This window comes from Mesoplodon densirostris, chromosome 7, assembly GCF_025265405.1.
Source record: "Mesoplodon densirostris isolate mMesDen1 chromosome 7, mMesDen1 primary haplotype, whole genome shotgun sequence".
Lineage (NCBI taxonomy): Eukaryota > Metazoa > Chordata > Mammalia > Artiodactyla > Ziphiidae > Mesoplodon > Mesoplodon densirostris.
Window position 1 is genome coordinate 74170779 of NC_082667.1, and position 19901 is coordinate 74190679.

General features: G+C 45.1%; 1 protein-coding gene across 1 annotated transcript; it reads right to left on the bottom strand.

The window, feature by feature from the left end:
* Nucleotides 1-8839: 8839 nt before the first annotated feature.
* CSRP3 (cysteine and glycine rich protein 3) lies at nt 8840-19365 on the bottom strand. Its single transcript, XM_060104397.1, has 5 exons — nt 19158-19365; nt 14763-14931; nt 12909-13041; nt 10720-10813; nt 8840-8916 (listed from the first exon to the last, which is right to left on the bottom strand). Exons 1-5 carry the CDS (start codon nt 19363-19365, stop codon nt 8840-8842), a joined length of 681 nt encoding a protein of 226 aa, XP_059960380.1.
* Between the last annotated feature and the right edge of the window lie 536 nt (nt 19366-19901).

A 19901-nucleotide genomic window follows, 5' to 3' on the forward strand; every position in this document is an offset into this window, starting at 1 on the left:
CTTAAATTGAGAAAAGGTATATATAGGATGTGAAGAAAAATTCCCAAATTCCAGGAATGAGTTGCTAGCAATAGCAAGATTTAATTTTGTTTTCCGTTTTGCTTAGAAAATTGAACGGGAAATCTTAAAGATTAATTACAATTTTTACTTAGTACCCTTAAATATTAGACTGGTGTGATTGTAATTGCTCATTTTCTTTGTTCTGGAAGAAATGCTAATTCAACTTGAACTCTTGGTAGTGTGTGTGTGTGAGCACCTAGAACAGGGCCTGGTGTGTGTGTGTGTTTGTGTGTGTGTGTGTGTGTGTGTGTGTGTATGCATGCCCCTGGACATGCATGGCACCTTCCCGCTGAAAACCCTTCCTTAGGTTCCCATTGCTCTTGGGGTAAAAGCTAAAATTCTTATCATGTCCAACTGGTCCTGAATGATAGAGCCTTATTTTGTTTACCATCTTGCTTTGGACCACAGTTTGTACTCTAATGGCATAGACCTTACTGTTCCTCAAAGACCTGTTCTCCTTTTTTCTACAGAGGCTTTGAGATAAGGAAACTAAAGCCTAAAGAAGTTTGTATTTTCTTCAAGGTCAAATGGATACCAAGTGGGCTACCCACTCTGAGGTCCCAGCCTCCTAGAATACCACCTGACACGTATGTGTTCAATAAATATTTGAATGAATTTGTTGAATGAATGCAGGGTTTTAAAGCAGGACATGATGTGATCAGAATTGTGGCTTGAAGACTGATTCTCATTTAAGGGACAGAAGGACTTTTTCTCTCTCCCTTCCTTTCCCACCAACACCCGCCAAGTAAATATTCTCAAACTGTGGTCCATAGACCAGTTAGATCAGAATCACAGGGACAGGGCAGGGGCCTGGGGCTCACTTGTTTAAAATTCAAATTCCCAGAGCCACTGTATTCCAGCACACCTAATTGATATGTAACATGGAAAGCACATTTCATTCATTTTTAAATTATTCCACAAATATTTATGGAGCATCCTGCTAGGTGTTGCAGGCCATAAAACATTTAATTGGGCATACTGATCATGGCATTTACAGTCTAGAGGGGAAGCTAAGATACATGAAACTATAGTATAATGTAGAAAATACTAAAAGCTATAAGATGGGTGCAAATTAAATATGGTTAGAGTTTAGAGGTTGGGGAGAGCCTCAGTGGGTGTAATCAAGGAAGTGTTTATGGATGATAGGGCATTAGAAAGGGTTTTCAGTGATACTGAGTTTGGAAACAGGGAGTTGGAAGTGAAAGGCATTCAGATGGAGAGAACTCTATGAGTAAAGACAACGGGAAAGTCTAAAGTACAGTCAGAACAATGACAGCCTGGGTCTCTAGGATGTTGGAAGTGGGGAGCTTGGTGAATAAGTTGGAAAGGTGGACGGGGGCTTGATCACCAGGGGCATTGAACGTTAAGCGAAGGAGCTGTAAGATTAAAGTCAGCAATAAGGAACTATTTCTTTACTCTTGTAAGTAAAAGTTCTTGAAAACCTTGTCAGTATCTCCAAGTCCTCTCTCCCATCCTCCTTCTAACCCGTCTGCAGTCAGGCTTTTACCTCCAGCACCTCATGGAAACTGTTCTTGTCAAGCACACCGGTGTCCTCCGTGTTGCTAACTTGCGTGTCAGCTCCAAGTCCATCGTACAGAACCTACCAGCAGCATCTGACAGGCGGTCACTCCTGCTTCCTTAACACACTTTCCTCACCTGGCCTCCAGGAGAGCACCCCTGAGTTTCCTCCCCCTCTTGTCGGTTGCTCTTGAGAGCCTAACATCTCCTTTGCTGTTTTTATGCCCCTACCTTTTAATGTTGGAATGTCCCAGAGGCGACTCCTTGGTCTTCTTGCTCTTTATCTAAACTCACTTCCTCTTCCTTTATAATCTCATCGGATTGCGTAGTGACATATACCATCTATGTGCCCAAACGCCCCAGGTTGTTAACTCCAGTTCAGACTTCCTTCTCAAACTCCAGACTGTGTACTTGACATATCCACTTAAACATCTATAGACATATTAAATTTAACTTGTCCAAATTGAAACTGAACTTCTGGTTTCTACCCTAACCCCATGTGCACAAATAAAACGTAGATTTAAAAAATCGATTAAAAATAAAACATACAATACATTTTAAAGTAAATGAATAAAAAGTAAACAACCCTGTTCCCTACCCTCAGTGTTCCCCATATCAGTTGATCAGAAACTCCATCCTTTCCATTACTCAGGCCAAAACCTTAGAATCTTTCCTTGATAACTCACTTTTTCTCATAATACCACAGATTCATTTCTTTGAGAAATCCTACTGGCTCTATCTTCAAAATGTATCCAGAATTGAATCCTTTTGGCCACTGTTGCTGCTGTAGTCCTGAGTTACCATCACTTCTTGCCTGGATTACTACAGCCCTCTTATTTGGTCTCCTGGCTTCTACCCTCACCCTGTTACAAGCAGTGAGGTGATCCTCATACAAAGCAGATTGAATCATATCACTCCTGGGCTCAGGAACCCTCCAGTGGCTCTTCATTTCACCAGAGGAAGAGCCGAAGCCCTGACAGTAGCCTTCAGGGCCCTATAGGATCTGACCGCTTCTCCTGCTTTTCGCCTTGCTGATCCCACATACCTCCCAGGCACGCTTCTGCCTCAGACCTTTCCCTGCCTGTTCTCTCTCCCTAGACCACTGTAACCCCAGAAATCCATAGTGCCTTTCCTCACAGCTTTCTTTGAAATGTCGGTTTCTCAATGAGGCCTACCCTCATCCACATTTTGAAAGTTGTAACATCGTTTTCTTTTCTTTTTCTTTTTCTTTTTTTTTTTGCGGTACGCGGGCCTCTCACTGCTGTGGCCTCTTCCGTTGCGGAGCACAGGCTCCGGACGCGCAGGCTCAGTGGCCATGGCTCACGGGCCCAGCTGCTTCGCGGCATGTGGGATCCTCCCGGACCGGGGCACGAACCCGTGTCCCCTGCATCAGCAGGCGGACTCTCAACCACTGCGCCACCAGGGAAGCCCGTAACATCCTTTTCTTGCCCTTTTCCTCCTCTTTACCCTACGCTACTTTTTCCCCCATAGCACTTACCACCTTCTAACATACTGTGTGATTTATTTATTGTGTCTACTGCATACTGTCTCCCTCTCCATCCTGTCAGATTATAAGGTCCATGAGGGATCTTTGTTCTGTTCACTGATGTATCCCAAGCACCTAAAATACTGTCTAGCACATAGTATGTGTTCAATAAATATTTGCATGAATCTGCTGAATAAGTCTGTTGAGTGGAATTGAGGGATTTTAAGCAGAACATGATGTGATCAGAGTTGTGTTGAAGGCTGATTCTCAATCTGGGGGCAAGTGGACTTTCTCAAGTTATATCCTCTCTTATTTTCTCACCAACCCCTGCCAAGTTAGTGTTCTCAAATGGTGGTCCACAGACCGTTCACCTCAGAATCAGGGGCTGGGGGGTGGGCGTGGAGGGTGGTGTCCAGGGATAACGTGTTTGAAATTCAAATTTCTCATCTCAGACCTTTTAATTCAGTCTCTGAGAAGAGAGTCCTGGAGTCTGAATTTTTGTCAGGTTCCCCAGATGGCTCTTACATGTACATGCTACAGTTTGAGAATCATTTACTTTGGGAATTGCACTCCCATTATTGTATTTTGGCTTCTCCCTCGGGTATATGTAGGTGTGAAAATTACAAAAAAGTTTGGGAATCTGTTTTATACTAGGCACCCTGGGTATGCATCCTGGATATGTCAATTATAAGCTACTTTCAGCTCTTTGGGCACATGAGTTAGCTTTCTAGTGCCTCAGTTTCCTTATTTGTATTGTGGGTAATAATAGTATACACCTCCAGGTGCTGTTAAGAGGATTAGATGAGTTCATACATTTAAAGTGCTTAGAATTGTAATTGGCACATAGTAAGGGCTCAATAAATGCTGGCTATTCAGAAATCTTTGGAAAATTGACTAGAGAGAGAGAAGCTAGCGGTAGGGAAATGTGCCCCATCTTCCCCTTCTACTCTGTGTTGTGTGTCTGGGCTAGGATTCTGAAAATTACAGTCTCCTTGGCAGCCGACTTTCTGTTAAGTTCTGCCAGTAGACTGGAAGCAGGAGGGGAGAAGGGACTTACTCCATCCTACTTGCCAGCTGTTCCCCTCAGTGCTCTTCAAACAATGGCCCTTCACCCCGACAATGACAGTTGGAATCAGTGTCCAACTATTTCCCTGGATCAGCTCCATGGTGCCCCTTAGAAGCACCAGCAGTTAGCAGGCAGGGCGCTCTCCTCAGAGGTCTGACTCCTAGCCCCGCCCCGGAGAGCTCTCCTTGAGGCATGTAAATGAAGATACCCCCATCTCTTCTCTTTGTTTGCCCAGCCCCAGGGGTGGTGTAGCTACTTGCTGCAGTTTGTATCTCTGTGTTAAGTCAGTGTGTCCCTTGTTACTTTTTCAAAAATTTTAGCACCTGTTTAGCCAACTTCTTCTATTATTTTCTCTCTTAAAAAACAAAACTAGTGTGATTTCTGTTTTTCTGACTGGACCCTGACAGATAAAATATGTTAGAGGTAAACTTTTAGTTGTGGTCTAGGCAACCAGTAGTGAAGGCACAGGGGAGATGGGCAGGCCCCGTTACTGACTGAGGCAGAAGAGGAGTCAAAGATGGCTTTGCAGTGTTGAACCCAGTGAATGAGGGGGCGGTGGTGCTGTTTTGAGAAGTAAAGGAAACAGTGTGGAGAGACTGGGTGGTGAGTTTGGTAGTTGGGGCCTGTTTGAGATACTTAAAGCTATCCAGTGGAACAGTTAAGACAGCTGGAAAGAGGCCAGGGCATGGATGGGAGTCACCTGCACAGATGGATGAGATTGTCACAGGAGAGACGTAGAAAAATGAGATGAAAATGAAAAGGGAGTTGCCCTCCCAAAATGGGAAGATCAATTCTAAAAAAAGACCAAAGGTGAAAACCAATGCAAACAAAAAAAAAGTGAGAGAGGGTTGAAGGGCAGGAATGTGACCTTACGGAACATGGATCTAGGGAGCTGGAGAGGAAGGGGAGGGGGCTGGGAGGAGGTCGGGTATGAGGGCAGTCGGGAGACGGAGTCATAGAATTCAAGGAGAGTAACTAATTTCAGAGAGAAAGCAGTGGTCAGGAGTGAAGGCAGGGCTGAGAAGAGCAACTGAGCAGAGACCCAAGAGTTTGTGCTCAGGAGGTGTGGCGGTGTGGCGGCATGGGGGGATCGGAAGCCAGATGCCGAGATGCTAGGGAATAAATGGGACCTAGTCTTACAGTTTGGCTCTGAAAGGAGAGGGGAGAAGGCAGTAGCTTGGAAGTAATAGCAGGGCTTTGTTTCTGTTTTGTTTTAAAGTCAAAGCAAGCCCAATCCTGTGACTCATACCACCATGCCATAACTTCATTCCTTTTCCCAAGTGCCTGTATAGTCACATTGGAGAGGACACATTTGAATTTATTTCACAAATAGTAGGCAAAATCCTGATGATGTTCCCTGCGATTTAAATCAACGGGGTGGACACTGATAGCAACTATCTTGGATGCAGCACATCCACTATTTCAGGTGCATGTTAGTCAAGGAAGTTAACACGATAGTAAACATTCCCCAAATCTCAGTGACCTAACACAACATCAGACTTATTTCTTCTTCTTGTCACAGTCCATTTAGAATTAGCAGGTGTTCTTCCATGCAGGGACCCACGCTACTTCCCAATTAATGGCTCCACCATTTCCTAGGGCCTCAGTGTCCACTGGACCTTCTGTATCCACAGATGTGCAAAAAGAGAGTGGAGACTTTTCTGGGGGTCTTGGGGGCCGGGCCTCCATTGGCCAACTCAGCATGTGTCCTGGTCACTGGTAGGGAGCCTGAGAAATGCAGTAGAAGAGTGTGCCCAGGAAGCAGAGGAGAAACAGACACTGCTGAACCACAATAAGGTTCTTTGTTTTGTTTTTTCATTTCCAAGCCCCTCCACTCCAGTGTATAATAATCTTTTCTTTTATATTCTAGTAGAATTTGCTTTTAGTCCAGCCTGCAGTCTCTCCCACTTCACTCACTCCACAAATGTTTATTAAGTGCCTACTATTTTTCGAGCACTGTGAATACAAGTGTGTCACATTCTAACAAGGAGGCAGATGGGAGTTTAAAAATTCAATGCAATGAGACAAGTGCTGTGTTAATTATGTACTGGCTATGAGAATACAGAGGTAGATTAATTCTGCTCAGGTAGTCAGGAATAGATTTTGCAGAGGAGATGGCATTTGACCTGTGACTTGATTACTAGGGGTTCACCAGGCTAAGGAGTTGGGAGGAGGTTCCATCTTCCTGACATTCCAGGCAAAAAAATAGCATTCACAAAAGCATGATGGGGGCTTCCCTGGTGGCACAGTGTTGAGAGTCCACCTGCCGATGCAGGGGACACGGGTTCGTGCCCCGGTCCGGGAAGATCCCACATGCCGCGGAGCGGCTGGGCCCGTGAGCCATGGCCGCTGAGCCTCCGCGTCTGGAGCCTGTGCTCTGCAATGGGAGAGGCCACAACAGTGAGAGGCCCATGTACCGCAAAAAAAAAAAAAAAAGCATGATGGGGTGAGGGTACTTGTGTTTGGAAAGCTTCAGGTCTTTGAGTGTAGCTGGGGCTCGAGCGTACGGAAGAGATTGTCTAAAGCTAAGTTGAATGGGTTAAGTCCAAGACCAATTTGTGAAAGTCTTTATATGACATACTGTTACGGGCAGAACTGTGCCCCCCTACACCCCCAAACTCCTATGTCAAAGTCCTAACCCCCGGTATCTCAGAATGTGACTGTAATTGGAGATAGGGTATTACAGAGATAATTAAGTTAAAACGAGGTGATTCAGGTGGTCCCTAATCCAGGGTGACTTGTGTCCTTATAAGAAGAGGTAATTAAAACACACACACATACACAAAGGGAAGACCATGTGAAGACACAGGGAGAAGGCAGCCATCTACCAGCCAAGGAGAGACCAGAAGACAGCAACCCTGCTGACACCTTAATCTCAGACTTCTAGGCTCTGGAACTGTGAAAAAACAATTTCTGTTGTTTAAGCCACCTATTCCATAGTACTCTGTTATGGCAGCCCTAGCCGATTGATACACATACCAAAGAGTGGGCATGGAGGGGATGTATTCTAGGGACATTTTGGAGTCAGAATCAGGGAGGCTTGGGGAATGAGGCAAGGAGGGATGTGGGAGAGGGCAGAGCTAAGGGTGACTGAGGTTTTTTGCTTGTCTCCTGGGTGTGTGGTTAGTGGGGCTGGTAACTGAACTGCAGTGGAGGAATAGGTTGCATTGTCTGGTAGTCATTTCACATGTATCTTACCCCTCAGCAAGCTGGAAGTGCCTAGCGTGGGGGACTTCCTAGTGAAGGGCCAAGGTAGCATATTGCTTTTAGCGTCAGTGCAGGTTAAAGGGGATTTGGTTTAGTTAATTCATTTCATCCCTGGTATTATTAATTGTTCGATCGACAAAGATGGGATCTCTTATATAGCTCTGGGAAAAGGTTTACGAATTAAAAGTACATTGTCCTAGGCTTCCTTCCCCAGAGAATGTGGAATGTACAATATTTCCATCCTCAGACCGTTTGAGTGGAACTCAGTGGCTGAATTACCCCAGCAAGAGTCTCTAGGCAAGTAAAGCATATTTGTATATTATCTCTTTGAAAGTGGGACGGGACACAACCTCTGCCAGCTGTTTTTCTGTTGTTGTTTTTTTTTTCTGAACCATTCTATTAATGCCAATCAGAGAGAGAAAATGATTAAATGTAATTGCATTTTGAGCATCAAAAAATAGATAAATAATGAAGTCAGTGCAAGGCCTTGTCCATGACAGCAAGTAAGCAACCCTGAATAAACGCTCATTTTAAAGAACACCTTTTTGGGACTTGGAGCATAGAGAAACCCACGGTTTAGTCGAGTGTTTCATAATTTTTGTCAATAGATTTTCATTTGCTCTCATTTTCTGCAAATAATTGAGAAGTGCATGGTGGTGGGAGAAATGCCATGGTTGTTAAAAGCAGAGGCGAGAAAATACACACGCTTGAGCCGTTGAGATCTCGCCGAGGAGGCAGAGGCAGACATTTTTAATTGGCTGCGTTTCATTCGTGAGCCTGGCAATCTGATGGAGGAGAAGTTTTAAGACAATTGCTAAACCTTAGGGAATTGTCCCAGAATAAAAGAAGATCATCCTCACGTTGTTTATAACACAGAAGCAAAGTCCACATTTTGTTGCCATTTCTGAGTTTTCACGAAATGTGTAATATTGCCAAGCCCATGATAAGGACAGAAGGATCAGCTCTTCAACAGTTTTATTAGTTTGATTTTCCTTTTAGAATTTGCTACCATGTTGTCTGTTTCCTCCAGGACCCCCTGTTTTCTTCTCCATTAGCGCTAACTAGAAAGAAGCTTAGCCAACAGATTCTAGAAGACTCCTTCCCTTTGCCCGTTGCTTCCTCCTCCTCCTCACTCTTTCCACAGCTGACACCAAAATTCGTTACATCCTCTGCACAATTTTTTTTAAACTATCTTTCTGTTTTTTTGAAAATTTCCCCCTATTTGAAAGAAAAGATCCAGAGACGTACAAGTTACCACTTAAACTTTTATTTATGGCCTCTCCCACCACAAGTATCGTAAATAATAAAACATTTGTTATGGGTTAGACTTCTAATAATTTTCTTCCAAAGATCTCTTCTAACTTCAGGTAAAGACTGTGATCACTTCTGAAGAGAAATACTGTCCAACTACCAACAAAAGGATGTTTGGGGAGGGGTTTCCATCTGGGTAGGATACTTGGCAAGTGCTTTAGGCCGATGAGAGCTGAGAAAAGGTGCACTTTTCACTCTTTCTTTTCCACTTGATGTGTAAGGCCCCCAAACCCAATACCTGTAGGGCCAAAATTTTTGGCATAGCAAACTGTGAACGAGAGAGAAGAGGACAGGGGAGAGAAGGGGTTGGTCAGCACCATCATTTCAGTTCCCTCTGTCTGAGCTCAGTCTTTTACCTGGGAGAGGCATCCTTTTGACAAATGTGTTTGTAAGTTAACTTTTAAACACATCGAACTGTATTTATTTTAGATCTGCTAATAAAACTGTTCATACTCCTTTGCACTTCCCTAGGTGTGTTCAGAGACATTTTCTCATTGGAGTCGACATAACCTGGCTGCCGGCTGCCTGCCCAGCCTCATCCCCTCCCGCTTCCGCCTCCCTGCCTGCCCTTCAGATACACATAACTGCTTGCAGTTCCTGGAACGAGCCATGATGACCTGGCCTTGGTGCCTTTGCACTGCTCCTTGTTCCTGGAACGCCCCCTCCCAAACCCACGTTCACCCTTCAAAGCCCAGAGGAAGCTTCTCTTCTAAGAAGCTTTCCCGACACCCCCAGCCAATCACTTGCCCCTTTTTGCGCCCTGCATTGTGTAGCATCCTCTACTAGAGCTTGTAGCACTTGGGAATGCAATTACTTCTCTATATTTGATCTCCCTACTGGCTGTGGCAACATTTTAGAATTTTATGGCCTGTGAATGCTGAGAACCCTCTGTACCCTCTACTGCCAGAAGAAGGCAGCCCCTGTCAGATAGTGCATCAGTTTCCATCCTGTCTCATCCTGAGAGAAGCTGGGCCACCTACAGTCTTAACTAGTAGCATCCTCCCCCTTGCCTCTCCCCAACTCTTTTTTTTTGTTTGTTTGTTTTTTGTTTTTGCAGTACGCGGGCCTCTCACTGTTGTGGCCTCTCCCATTGCGGACGGACGTGCAGGCTCAGCGGCCATGGCTCACGGGCCCAGCCGCTCCGCGGCACGTGGGATGCTCCCGGACCGGGGCACGAACCCGTGTCCCCTGCACCGGCAGGCAGACTCCCAACCACTGCGCCACAAGGGAAGCCCCTCCCCAACTCTTAACACACATTTGGAGATCCTGAGACACCATCATTGAGTGAAAGGGCGGGAGGGCCCCGCTGAGAAACAGAAGAGGCCTAGGAGAGGCTCTGAGGGTGAGGACACATTGCCCTGGCCCTAAAGCATCCCTTCTTCTTCATAGCATCAGGAAGGAGCTAAGCCTCTATTGACTCTCTGCAAGACAGAGGAATGATGGAGGCAGTTAGGGGCAGGGCTGTGAGGACCAGAAGGGAAACCAGCTTGTCAGTTCGCTTTCTGTGATCACGAAGTGACATGCAACATCAGAAACAGAAATGTCAGAAAGGAAGGAGGGAGAGAGCAAGGGAGGGAGGGAAGGGGGCTGGGAAAGAAGGAAGGGAGGGAGGGAGGAAGGAGATAGATGTGTCTTGATAAATTCAGGAGAGGCAGCACACAGTTCATCCGCACACCCCGCAACGCTGTCACCCTTATCTGCCAGTCAAGTGAACAGTGTTCAGGTCTTTGAAAGGGAATGTGATGTTTTTGTCCAGACCTAAGGCCTCTTCCAAGGCCAGTCAGGACACTGCTTCCTCCTTGTCCTCTCTCCCCCCAGGTGCTCAGGAACCACTGGGCATCTATAAGTATCAGGTCCCCCCAGATGTCCCTATGGAGAGGACCAGAGCTGGGTCAGGCAGGAGGTTACTTTCCCTTAGGTGGCTTTGCTCCCCATCCTGCGAGCTCAAACCTGGCTCAGGCTGAGAAGCCATGCCTCCGGGCAGACACAAGCCTCTCGGCAGGAACACAACTTCCCCTGCCAAGAACCCTCCCTGGGAAAACATCTCAAGAGAGTCTCTGGAACCACTCACCTTTGCAATAAAGTTCCCCATCTTTGTCAGTAACGTTCGTGGACTCTAGACTCTTCCCACAGATAGCACAGCGAAAACAGGTCTTGTGCCAAGGCTGCAGGGCACAGGAGAACAGGCAGGTGGATATTTAATAGGGCAGGCAGGGCATTTATTTCCGTGTTAAGTCCCCTGACCAGCAACATGTAAAGGCGTGCCCTTGTCTTAACCGTTCACCCACCTAATTGGCCCCCGGAATAATTATTCTGGCTATGGGCTTGGCCAGCGATTCTTAGGACCCCTAAAAATGAGTAGATCAAGGTGATTTCCATATGTATTCCTTCAGAACAGACTAAATAGAATAGGGCTTCCCATTTCTAGAAGATCCAAAATACTGAAGAGAGGGGAACTTGGACTTGAGGCAGTGGGTAACATATTGAATATAAAATGAAAAAAGAAAAAAGGTGAAGAAATGGGCAATCATCCAGGGAATTCAACTTCATTTTAACTCTGTGTATTTTTTTTAATTGAAGTATAGTTGATTTACAATGTAGTAGTTTTGGGTGTACAGCAAAGTGATATATATATATATACTTTTTCATTATAGGTTATTACAAGATACTGAATATAGTTCCCTGTGATATATAGGAGGTAGGTCCTTGATGTTTATCTACTTTATATATAATAGTGTGTATGCATTAACCCCCAACTCCTAATTTATCCACCCCCCACTTCCCCTTTGGTAACCATAAGTTTGTTTTCTATATCTGTGACTCTATTTCTGTTTTGTAAATAATTTCATTTGTATCATTTTTTTAGATTCCACTATAAGTGATATCATATGATATTTGTCTTTGTCTGACTTACTTCACTTAGTATGATCATCTCTAGGTTCATCCATGTTGCTTTAAATGGCATTATTTCATTCTTTTTTATGGCTGAGTAATATTCCATTGTGTGTGTGTGTTTGTGTGTGTGTGTGGTATATATATCACACACATATATATAGCACACACACATATATATACACCACATTCTTTTTTTAAATTTTTTTTGGCCACACTGTGTGGCATGTGGGATCTTAGTTCCCTGACCAGGGCTCGAACCTGCACCCCCTGCAGTGAAAGCATGGAGGCTTAACCACCGGACTACCAGGGAAGTCCCTATACACCACATTCTTTATCCATTTCTCTGTTGATGAACATTTAGGTTGCTTCCATGTCTTGGCATTGTAAATAGTGCTGCTATGAACATTGGGGTGCATGTATCTTTTCGACTTAGAATTTTCATCTTTTCCACATACATACTCAGGAGTGGGATTGCTGGATCATTTGGTAACTCTATTTTTAGTTTTTTAAGGAACCTCCGTACTGTTCTCCATAGTGGCTGCACCAATTTACATTTCTACCAACAGTGTAGGAGGGTTCCCTTTTCTCCGCACCCTCTCCAGCGTTTATTATTTGTAGCCTTTTTGATACTCTCCCTGTATTTCTGATGGAAGAGAGTTGCGTGGCTTGGATCATCCAGAAGACTGTCTGCCTTCTTCATATCTGCATGTCTTCTAGGCACAGCCCAGGGTCCTCACCTGTATTTAAATGGCCAGTCCTGGGGTGGAGACTGCCCCTATATTTGGAGTCAGACACTCTCCGTGGCCTTCCTCCCCCTACTTAGTATAAACAGGATTTTTGTCTTTCTTCAGGATCAGATCCTTTGGTGAACACCCTGGCTTCAGGCCTGAAACTGGAGCTTGTAGACAAGTGTGTGTTACTGTCTCAGACATCAGATGACTTTCCCGATTGCCAGGACATTTGTGAGCGAGAATGCTTCTCACTGCTGTGGGGTGTTTGCTCTGTGCCTCTGTGATGCCAATAGCAGGCTGAGTTATGCAGTGGTGACAGCTCCCAGGGCTGACACTTTTCTGGAAGGATTGTGGACACAGGATAGGGGAGCCTGTGTGCCTTTGTTTCTCCAGAGCTCCTAGCTGGGTGCCTCCCCTAGTGGGTTAACGCTTATTGCATCAAATTCCATCCACCAGTTCCAGTTTCCTAGGGCACTGCAGGGTGACAGTCACAGCCCGGGAAAGTGGGTAAGGATAGGTGGCTCCTAAGTGGTTCCTGGGAGCTAAGGAGGGTCTGGCCTCCACCCGCCCTCAGTTCCTACTTTCTTCGCTCATTCCTCCCAGCATCCCATCTGACTCATATAGAAGTCCTTACCTTGCCACCTCCCATCACCTTCTCAGCAGCATAGACTGACTTTCTGCATCGAGGGCACTTCTCCGACTCTCCGAACTTCGAAGTGAACTTGGAAGGGTTGCTGGTGGTGGCAGAGCGTGCCGGCTTTGGGGACCTGGTGGAAATTGACAAATGAATGAAACCTATAGACTTCCCTTGGCAAACAGTACTAGCTGTATGACTTTGAGCAAGTTACTTAACTTCTCTGTGCCTTAGACGCCTCATCTGGAAAGTGGGGATAGTCATAGTACCTTCCTCACAGGGTTGTTGAGAAGGTTAAATGAGGCCACATAAGTAAAGCACTTAGAACGGTGCCTGCCTGGCCTGTTGTAAGGGCTAAGGAATGTTAGCCAGAATTTACTTACCTCTTTCCTTTCTGTTGTAAAGCACTTCACAAGTGTTCCACGTATGTTAGCTTGTATAATTACCCTTGTCTCGTTGTTATATTGCTGTGATTGTTCGTTTAGGGTTTTCTATACCATCTTGAAACCCACGGGTCTGCTTTCCAAAATGAGTAAAAATATTACAGGGCAAGATGGGATCTTGACAGTTGATACTAAACAAACCATAGTCCAATGAGCTGATACTTATCACAATTCAAATTGTCACCCTGCATCCAAAGGTCCCCTGTCCTCTTGAGAGCAAAGTCTAAGAAAGAGGCACAATAATAACCCTGTGATTCCATATCTTTTGGCGTTTCCTTGTACGTTTATCGTTTGAGCCTCACTATAACCCTCTAGAGTAGGCAGGGCTAGCTGGAGGAGAGCATGGGCCAGAGGGGTAAGTGCCCAAGGTTAGCAGCTCATAACTGGTGGAGCTGGGATGAAACCCAGGTCTCCAGACTCTTCCTGGCTGTGCAGCACCACAGGAAAGCCCTAACGTAGAAGAGTGAGCTTTGGGTAATGTGAGACAGAGAATGCAGCTGGTATCATCTTTCTTTTTAAAATAGCATCTCCGGTTGGGATTGAGTAGTGAGAAAAATTTATATGACTAATCACACATCCCTGCAGTTTTCCAGGCTCTACCATGGGCTACTCTCTTTGGAAGGGACCAGATGACTCTTCAGATGCTCTCACTATTCTCTGGGGGACACTGCCTCAGTTGGGCTGGGCCTTTCTGCCAGTCCCGCCACAGAGCTGAGCCCGGGTACCAGCTGGCCAGAAAGCAGCTGCAGGCCAGTGACTGTCAGTCTATATACTCTGTTTTGGGCTGGAGGTCAGCATGATCATCAAGTAGAGCAGACTGGTAGATGGAGGTGGCACAGTGTGAAATCCTGGCTTCCCTAGGATAATGTTGGGGAAACCTCAACATTGTATTGGCAACAGGCAGCAAGGGAGACCTACAGAAAGTTATAATTGCTACTCCTGAGGCACAGCCCATCCCCACAGAGTCACTCCCCACTGCGATGCAGACGTTAGTCATCTTACAACCCAAGGGAAGAAATCTTTCAGTGACAAGCGCACAGAGGATGGCCATTGCGTCCCTGCCATATTTATGTGATTTACACAAAAACGCTCAATGAGGAAGAGAAGAGACTCCATGCAGTTTTGCAAAGGTCAAACAATAGAACATCTGTACATCCTGGGTTTTCTCTTGACATGCAAACCAAGAGCCATGGTGTAAAAGTAATTGCCCTTTTGAAAGGCAGATAATTTAAAGAGAGTCTTCGGAGAGATGACACATTGTTAGAACTTGGTCAGACTGAGTATTCCTATTGTTGGCAAGTCAGCAATAGAGTCCATTCTCCCACTTCTAGAAAACGTTGCCATGGGAACAGAATGAACTGTCCTGATAGCTGGGGCTCTACGGGCTGGGAGAAGCGGGGCAGTAACTCACTGTTGGAACTGGAGGCCCAGGTGTTCACCCGTGTCCGTGCTGAGGCAGCCGGCGCCTTGTCCATACCCGATCCCCTTGGGGCCGTACCTGCGCCCGTAGCAGACCTTACAGTAGATCTCTGACTCGTGAGCTGCCACTGTGGTGCTGTCCAGAGCCTTCCTGCAGGCCACTGTTGAGGAAAGGATGGTCAGGGGGTTAGCGTTGAGATTCCTCCCCCCTTCCCTGCACCCCCAATACCCTGACTGGGGCCAAGGGACTCAGCACAAGGACGCCCCGCCCCCTAGCCAAGAACACTTTGATTCCTGACCAGAGCATCTGTCCTGAGTCGTAGATTCCAAGGCAGTCCTGTTTCACAGATGTGGAAATTGGAGCACAGAGAAGGGAAGTAATGTTTTCAGTGGTACCCAGCTAGAAAGAGGTGGAGGCCAGGACTGGAACCTGGTGTGTGGGTTTGGACCAGCTAGGAATATTGTTCCTGAATGGGGACAACCTGCACTCCTGAGTGTCTCACCACAAATGACATCAGGAAGTGTGAGTGTATATGTGTGTGGGTGAGTAGGGGGTGAGGGGCTGAGGCAGGGGAGGAACTTATTTTTTTCTTAATCATATCAGAATCAGCATTGAGCAGTTTCTCTACTTAAAGTGGATTTTGAAAAGCACTTTGATATATAAGGAGATAATTACGGCTGAGACTTCTTTTGATCCACTTCTGGAAGCAGGGGACGCAATGAAGACCTGCTGTTAGGCTTATATTGGCTCAAGCCCCTTGGTTACTGTATATCACCTAATGTAAAGTATCCCCCATACTTTACCCTAGTATAGTTACTATACACATGTTGTGTATGTACGTTATACATAGTATGTAAGACAATCCCCTATTTTTCCAAAGAGAAGATTAATAGAAAATCTTCTATTAATTAGATTTTTCTATTAATAGAAAATTTTTTTGCCAACTTGAATAAATAAACGTTTAAGGATGTAAATGAAAGTGTCAAATACCTGCTTGTAACATTTAATTTAATAATATAAATCAACAATATATAGATTTGGAGATGTTACTTTTTTCTAATCTGACACAAATTCAGGAAACAATTGTATCCAAATTATTCCTCTGCATCTTCAACATCAGCATCTCCCTTCTCAACAGTGTCTTTCTGAGGCAGCTGACCCAGCTCTCCAGAGCAGCTCATCCCCACTTCCATCTGTGTCTTTTAGAGGCAGCCCTGTTTACCTGAGAAGGAGGCTGTCACCTGGAAATTGTACCTCAGCAAGAAGTACCTATTAGCAATAATATTAGGGCAGCATTAAAAAGTATGTAGGATCTCCACAGCCTAATACCTTGCTATATCGCTTTGTAATGATGATCCTTAAAGATTGTTTAGGGTGATCCTTAGTGCTTGTAATAGTGAGGTCATATCCCCAGGAATAATAATATATGGGCATTCCATTTATTTGCCTCCTTTTTAAAAAAACAGTTCCATCAAGTGACCCCTATAAGCAATCCAGCTTTGAATGAGGTTGTTTCAGGCTAATATGCCTTTCTCAAGTGGTTATTTATTTTTTTAAAAAAAAGTGTTATTGAATACAAGAGTAGGAGAAGAAGATAAGGTTGTAGATGAGGTGGGATTGGCCAGAGGTTGGTGGTTATGTGGCTGGGGAAACAGGCGTATGGGAGTTCATTAAATAATTATGTCAATATTGTTTGTAAGAATTTCTATTAAAAAACAGTTTAAATAAATGGAGTAATTGAGAGACTGTCCTGTAGCATGAGAGACTTTATAAGACTCTGAAGCCAAGGCAAACCCTTTTTATGAGGAATAATTTTGGGGGGAATTCGCCTTATATTTGGGCATGTAAGGTATATACCTGTCTCTGTCCTTCCTGTAGCTGTCAGTTACTAATCTCCAGATTTTTGGGGGTTTTTTTTCAGAACAACTTGTTGACTGTTCATTTATGTTCTATACTCTGAGTTCTTTGAGGGCAAAACAGTTTTAATATCCCCAGAAGGTAGCACAGAGCCTAGCCCAGAGTTAGTCCTCCATAAACATTTGTTGAGTGAATGAATGAATGAATGAACGCATGCATGCATATGTGAATGAAGATCAGTGACTTGTCCACGATTATACAGTGGTAAATTGCAGAGCCATGACTGGCCTCAGGTCCTTTGACTCCTACTCCAGTGCTCATTCCCATCATTCCAGGACTGCCTATACCTTGTCTTGTCCTGGCCAATGCTATAGCCACTCCCTGGCTTCTGACTAGCTTTCACACACACAGGCACAGCAGAGCTGTGCTGTGTAATACCGTAGCCACTCATCCACCACATGATGTTATTATGTGTATATTGGTGACACGTTGAAATTATAATTTTTTGATACATTGGGTTAAATGTTTTAAAATTAATTTCACCTGTTCCTTTTCACCTTTTTAAAAATAAGTTTACTAGAAAATTTACGTTTCCATATGTGACTCGCATTATATATCTTTTGGACAGCACTGGTAGGGGGGTTAAGATTTGTCTAGAAGTTTGGAGAACACTGGCCAGGAGACAAACTAAGGTAGACTCTGCCTCTCTGAACTCTATTTCCAGCAACTACAGGTTGACCTGTGGACAGACCACTGTTGTGACGATGCTACAGAAAATCACGCTCCTCTCCAGGATCCTTCTGTCCACCACTGCAGAAACCTGTACTGCTCAGACCCCCATCCCACCCACAGGCTCTAAGGAGAATATCCAGGGGTTGAAAGGGATGCACCAGCAAATGCTCACATCGTTCTTCCATGGCTCCGATAAACAGGGCATCCGCCTGCTGCCTGGGAAAACAAGACACCCCTCACCATGGAAAGCATCCCCACCGTTGCCTGTTCCCACTCAGACATCCAAGTTGATGAAAGGAGAATAAAGGCCTAGAAAACTGGATCTCAGATGAAGAAACCCAGCTTTCTTCTTACAACAACTTGTGTGGCAGGTATAACCATCTCTATTTTATAAATGGGGAAATTGAGGCTCACAGTGGTGACTTACCCAAGGTCACACAGTTAAAGTGCATGGTAGAGCCCATACTCAAACCCTAGTCATTTTCACTCCAACTCCAGTGTTCTTTCCAATATTCCTTTCCCCCACTCTTTTTAAAGAACACTAGCTGTATTTGGACAAAAGCCAGAGGGTTATGGAACGAACTCTCTCGAGCAATGACTTCTGGATCATTGTGATGATAATGGTGCATCTGATGAATGTGTATGATGGCTTAAAAAGAATTATGCATCATTAAAACCTAAAACATTAGTAAATCCACACACCCAATCACTCACAGCAGTTTCCCCCTATTCCTTGGTGAGAATTATGTTTGTTGTGGGAGGTAAGGGATAGTGGAAACTCCTGCAGCAGAGAAAGCGCTACTATTTCTGGAGGATGAAGTGTCTCCATGCCCTAACAGATGGAGCTCAACCCTTGAAGTTCTGTTTGAAACAGCTTGAGGCAACGTGATGCCTTGTGGCTGCTGGGCTGAGACATGGGGGTGGATGGGTCACGAAGGGTTGGGGAGCGCGCGTCTGCGAAATGTCCAGTAAAGCTAACCCGTAAGCCAGACCTACTGGAGGGGAGCAAAGAAGGCAAGTGGCCAAGACAGAACTGCTCTCCTAAAATAGGATTAAGCTGCTAGGAAACTCTAGAATGCAGTCGTGTTGAAGAGACTGGACTGGGAATCTGAAGGTACAGACTCTGCTCCTGGCTCTGTTGCAGATGCCAGTGACCCAGGCGTAGAGATGAGAAATGACTTGTCCAAAGTCACATGAGTTGGGTAGAGCCTGACTCCCAGGTGGACCATGGGGTTTTAAATGTCCCCCTAGTTTTGACATTTGTGAAACTATGTCCAGCAGGGGACGGTAAAGATTCCCCTTGTCAAGTTGACGGTGCCCCAAATGCTTCCCTTTCCGACGCTTCCAGAATTGTCATCTGTTGCCCCCCCAGCCTGACACAGGTTCTTTCTTAGGAAAGACCAGTTGCAGCTGGCTTCGGTGACCGCTGGCCTGTGGGGACAGCACATCAAGCCAAGTCCATCCTGGCTGCAGATAAGTGATGGCTTTCTTTCTCTGCCAGGTCACACTTTGTAAATGTCGCCACTGGGTCAAGTTTTCACCACTGGGAGCTTGTTCTGACTTTGAGCTTCAGGGAAACGGCCTCTGAGCCGGACAAGTGGTTGGAGAGGGGGTGCTCAGGAGAGCACCATCCCTTCTTTAGGTGGGGCCCCAAAGTGATATTCCTAACAAGTTCCCAGGGGATGCTGATGCTGCTGGTCCCCAGACCATACTCTGAGAACTACTGATACACAGTATCTGTGACTAAGTGTGAACTTCGAAGTGCTGAGGGGCCGTCATGGCGTTCACCCAACTCACTGCAGTGGAAACAGGTCTTGTGGAAACTCCTTCCATTGCACTGGATTTCTTCCGCGTGGTAGACGGTCTTTTCGCAGGCTCCGCATTTCGCTCCTCCGCCCCAGTTTGGCATCTTGAAGACTCTCTGGTCAAGGTCAAGTCTAACAGGACATAAAGCAAATACCCTAAATTTTGGCAACCTCCACAGTGAGCCAATCCCAATCGACATATACACACTAATATATATAAAATAGGTAACTAATAAGGACCTACTGTATAGCACAGGGAACTGTACTCAGTACGCTGTAATGGCCTATATGGGAAAAGAATCTAAAGAAGAGTGGATATATGTATATGTATAACTGATTCACTTTGCTGTACAGCGGAAAGTAACACAACACTGTCAGTCAACTATACTCCAATAAAAATGAAAAATAAATAAATAAATAAAAAGAGTGAACCAATCCCTAGTAGTGCTCTGGTCTGAAGACCAGGATCCAGCCCCAGTTTGTTGGTGGTTCATTCATTCCTTCAGCAAATGGTTATTGTGTGTAAGTCATTGGATAAGCTCAGACACTCAGAGCAAGCTCTGAGCAAGTCACTTTACCACTTTGGGACTCAGTTTCCTCTTTTGTTAAATTTCAATAGCCCCTGCTCCTGTGTACCTCACAGGGTCCTTAGAAGGAATGGATAAGCTAGTTCTGTGTATCTGAAATTGTATGCAAATATTCAGTATTGTTATTTTCTTCCACCTAGGGTTTTAAA

Excerpts from the sequence above, each read along its gene's own strand:
- CSRP3 (XM_060104397.1), bottom strand. The coding sequence starts at position 19,365 with ATGTCGATTGGGATTGGCTCACTGTGGAGGTTGCCAAAATTTAGGGTA. Across the intron at positions 13,042-14,762 it reads CTGGGCCTCCAGTTCCAACA|GTCCCCAAAGCCGGCACGCT; the intron begins GTGAGTTACTGC and ends AATTTCCACCAG. Across the intron at positions 8,917-10,719 it reads TGGGGAACTTTATTGCAAAG|TTTGCTATGCCAAAAATTTT; the intron begins GTGAGTGGTTCC and ends TCTCGTTCACAG.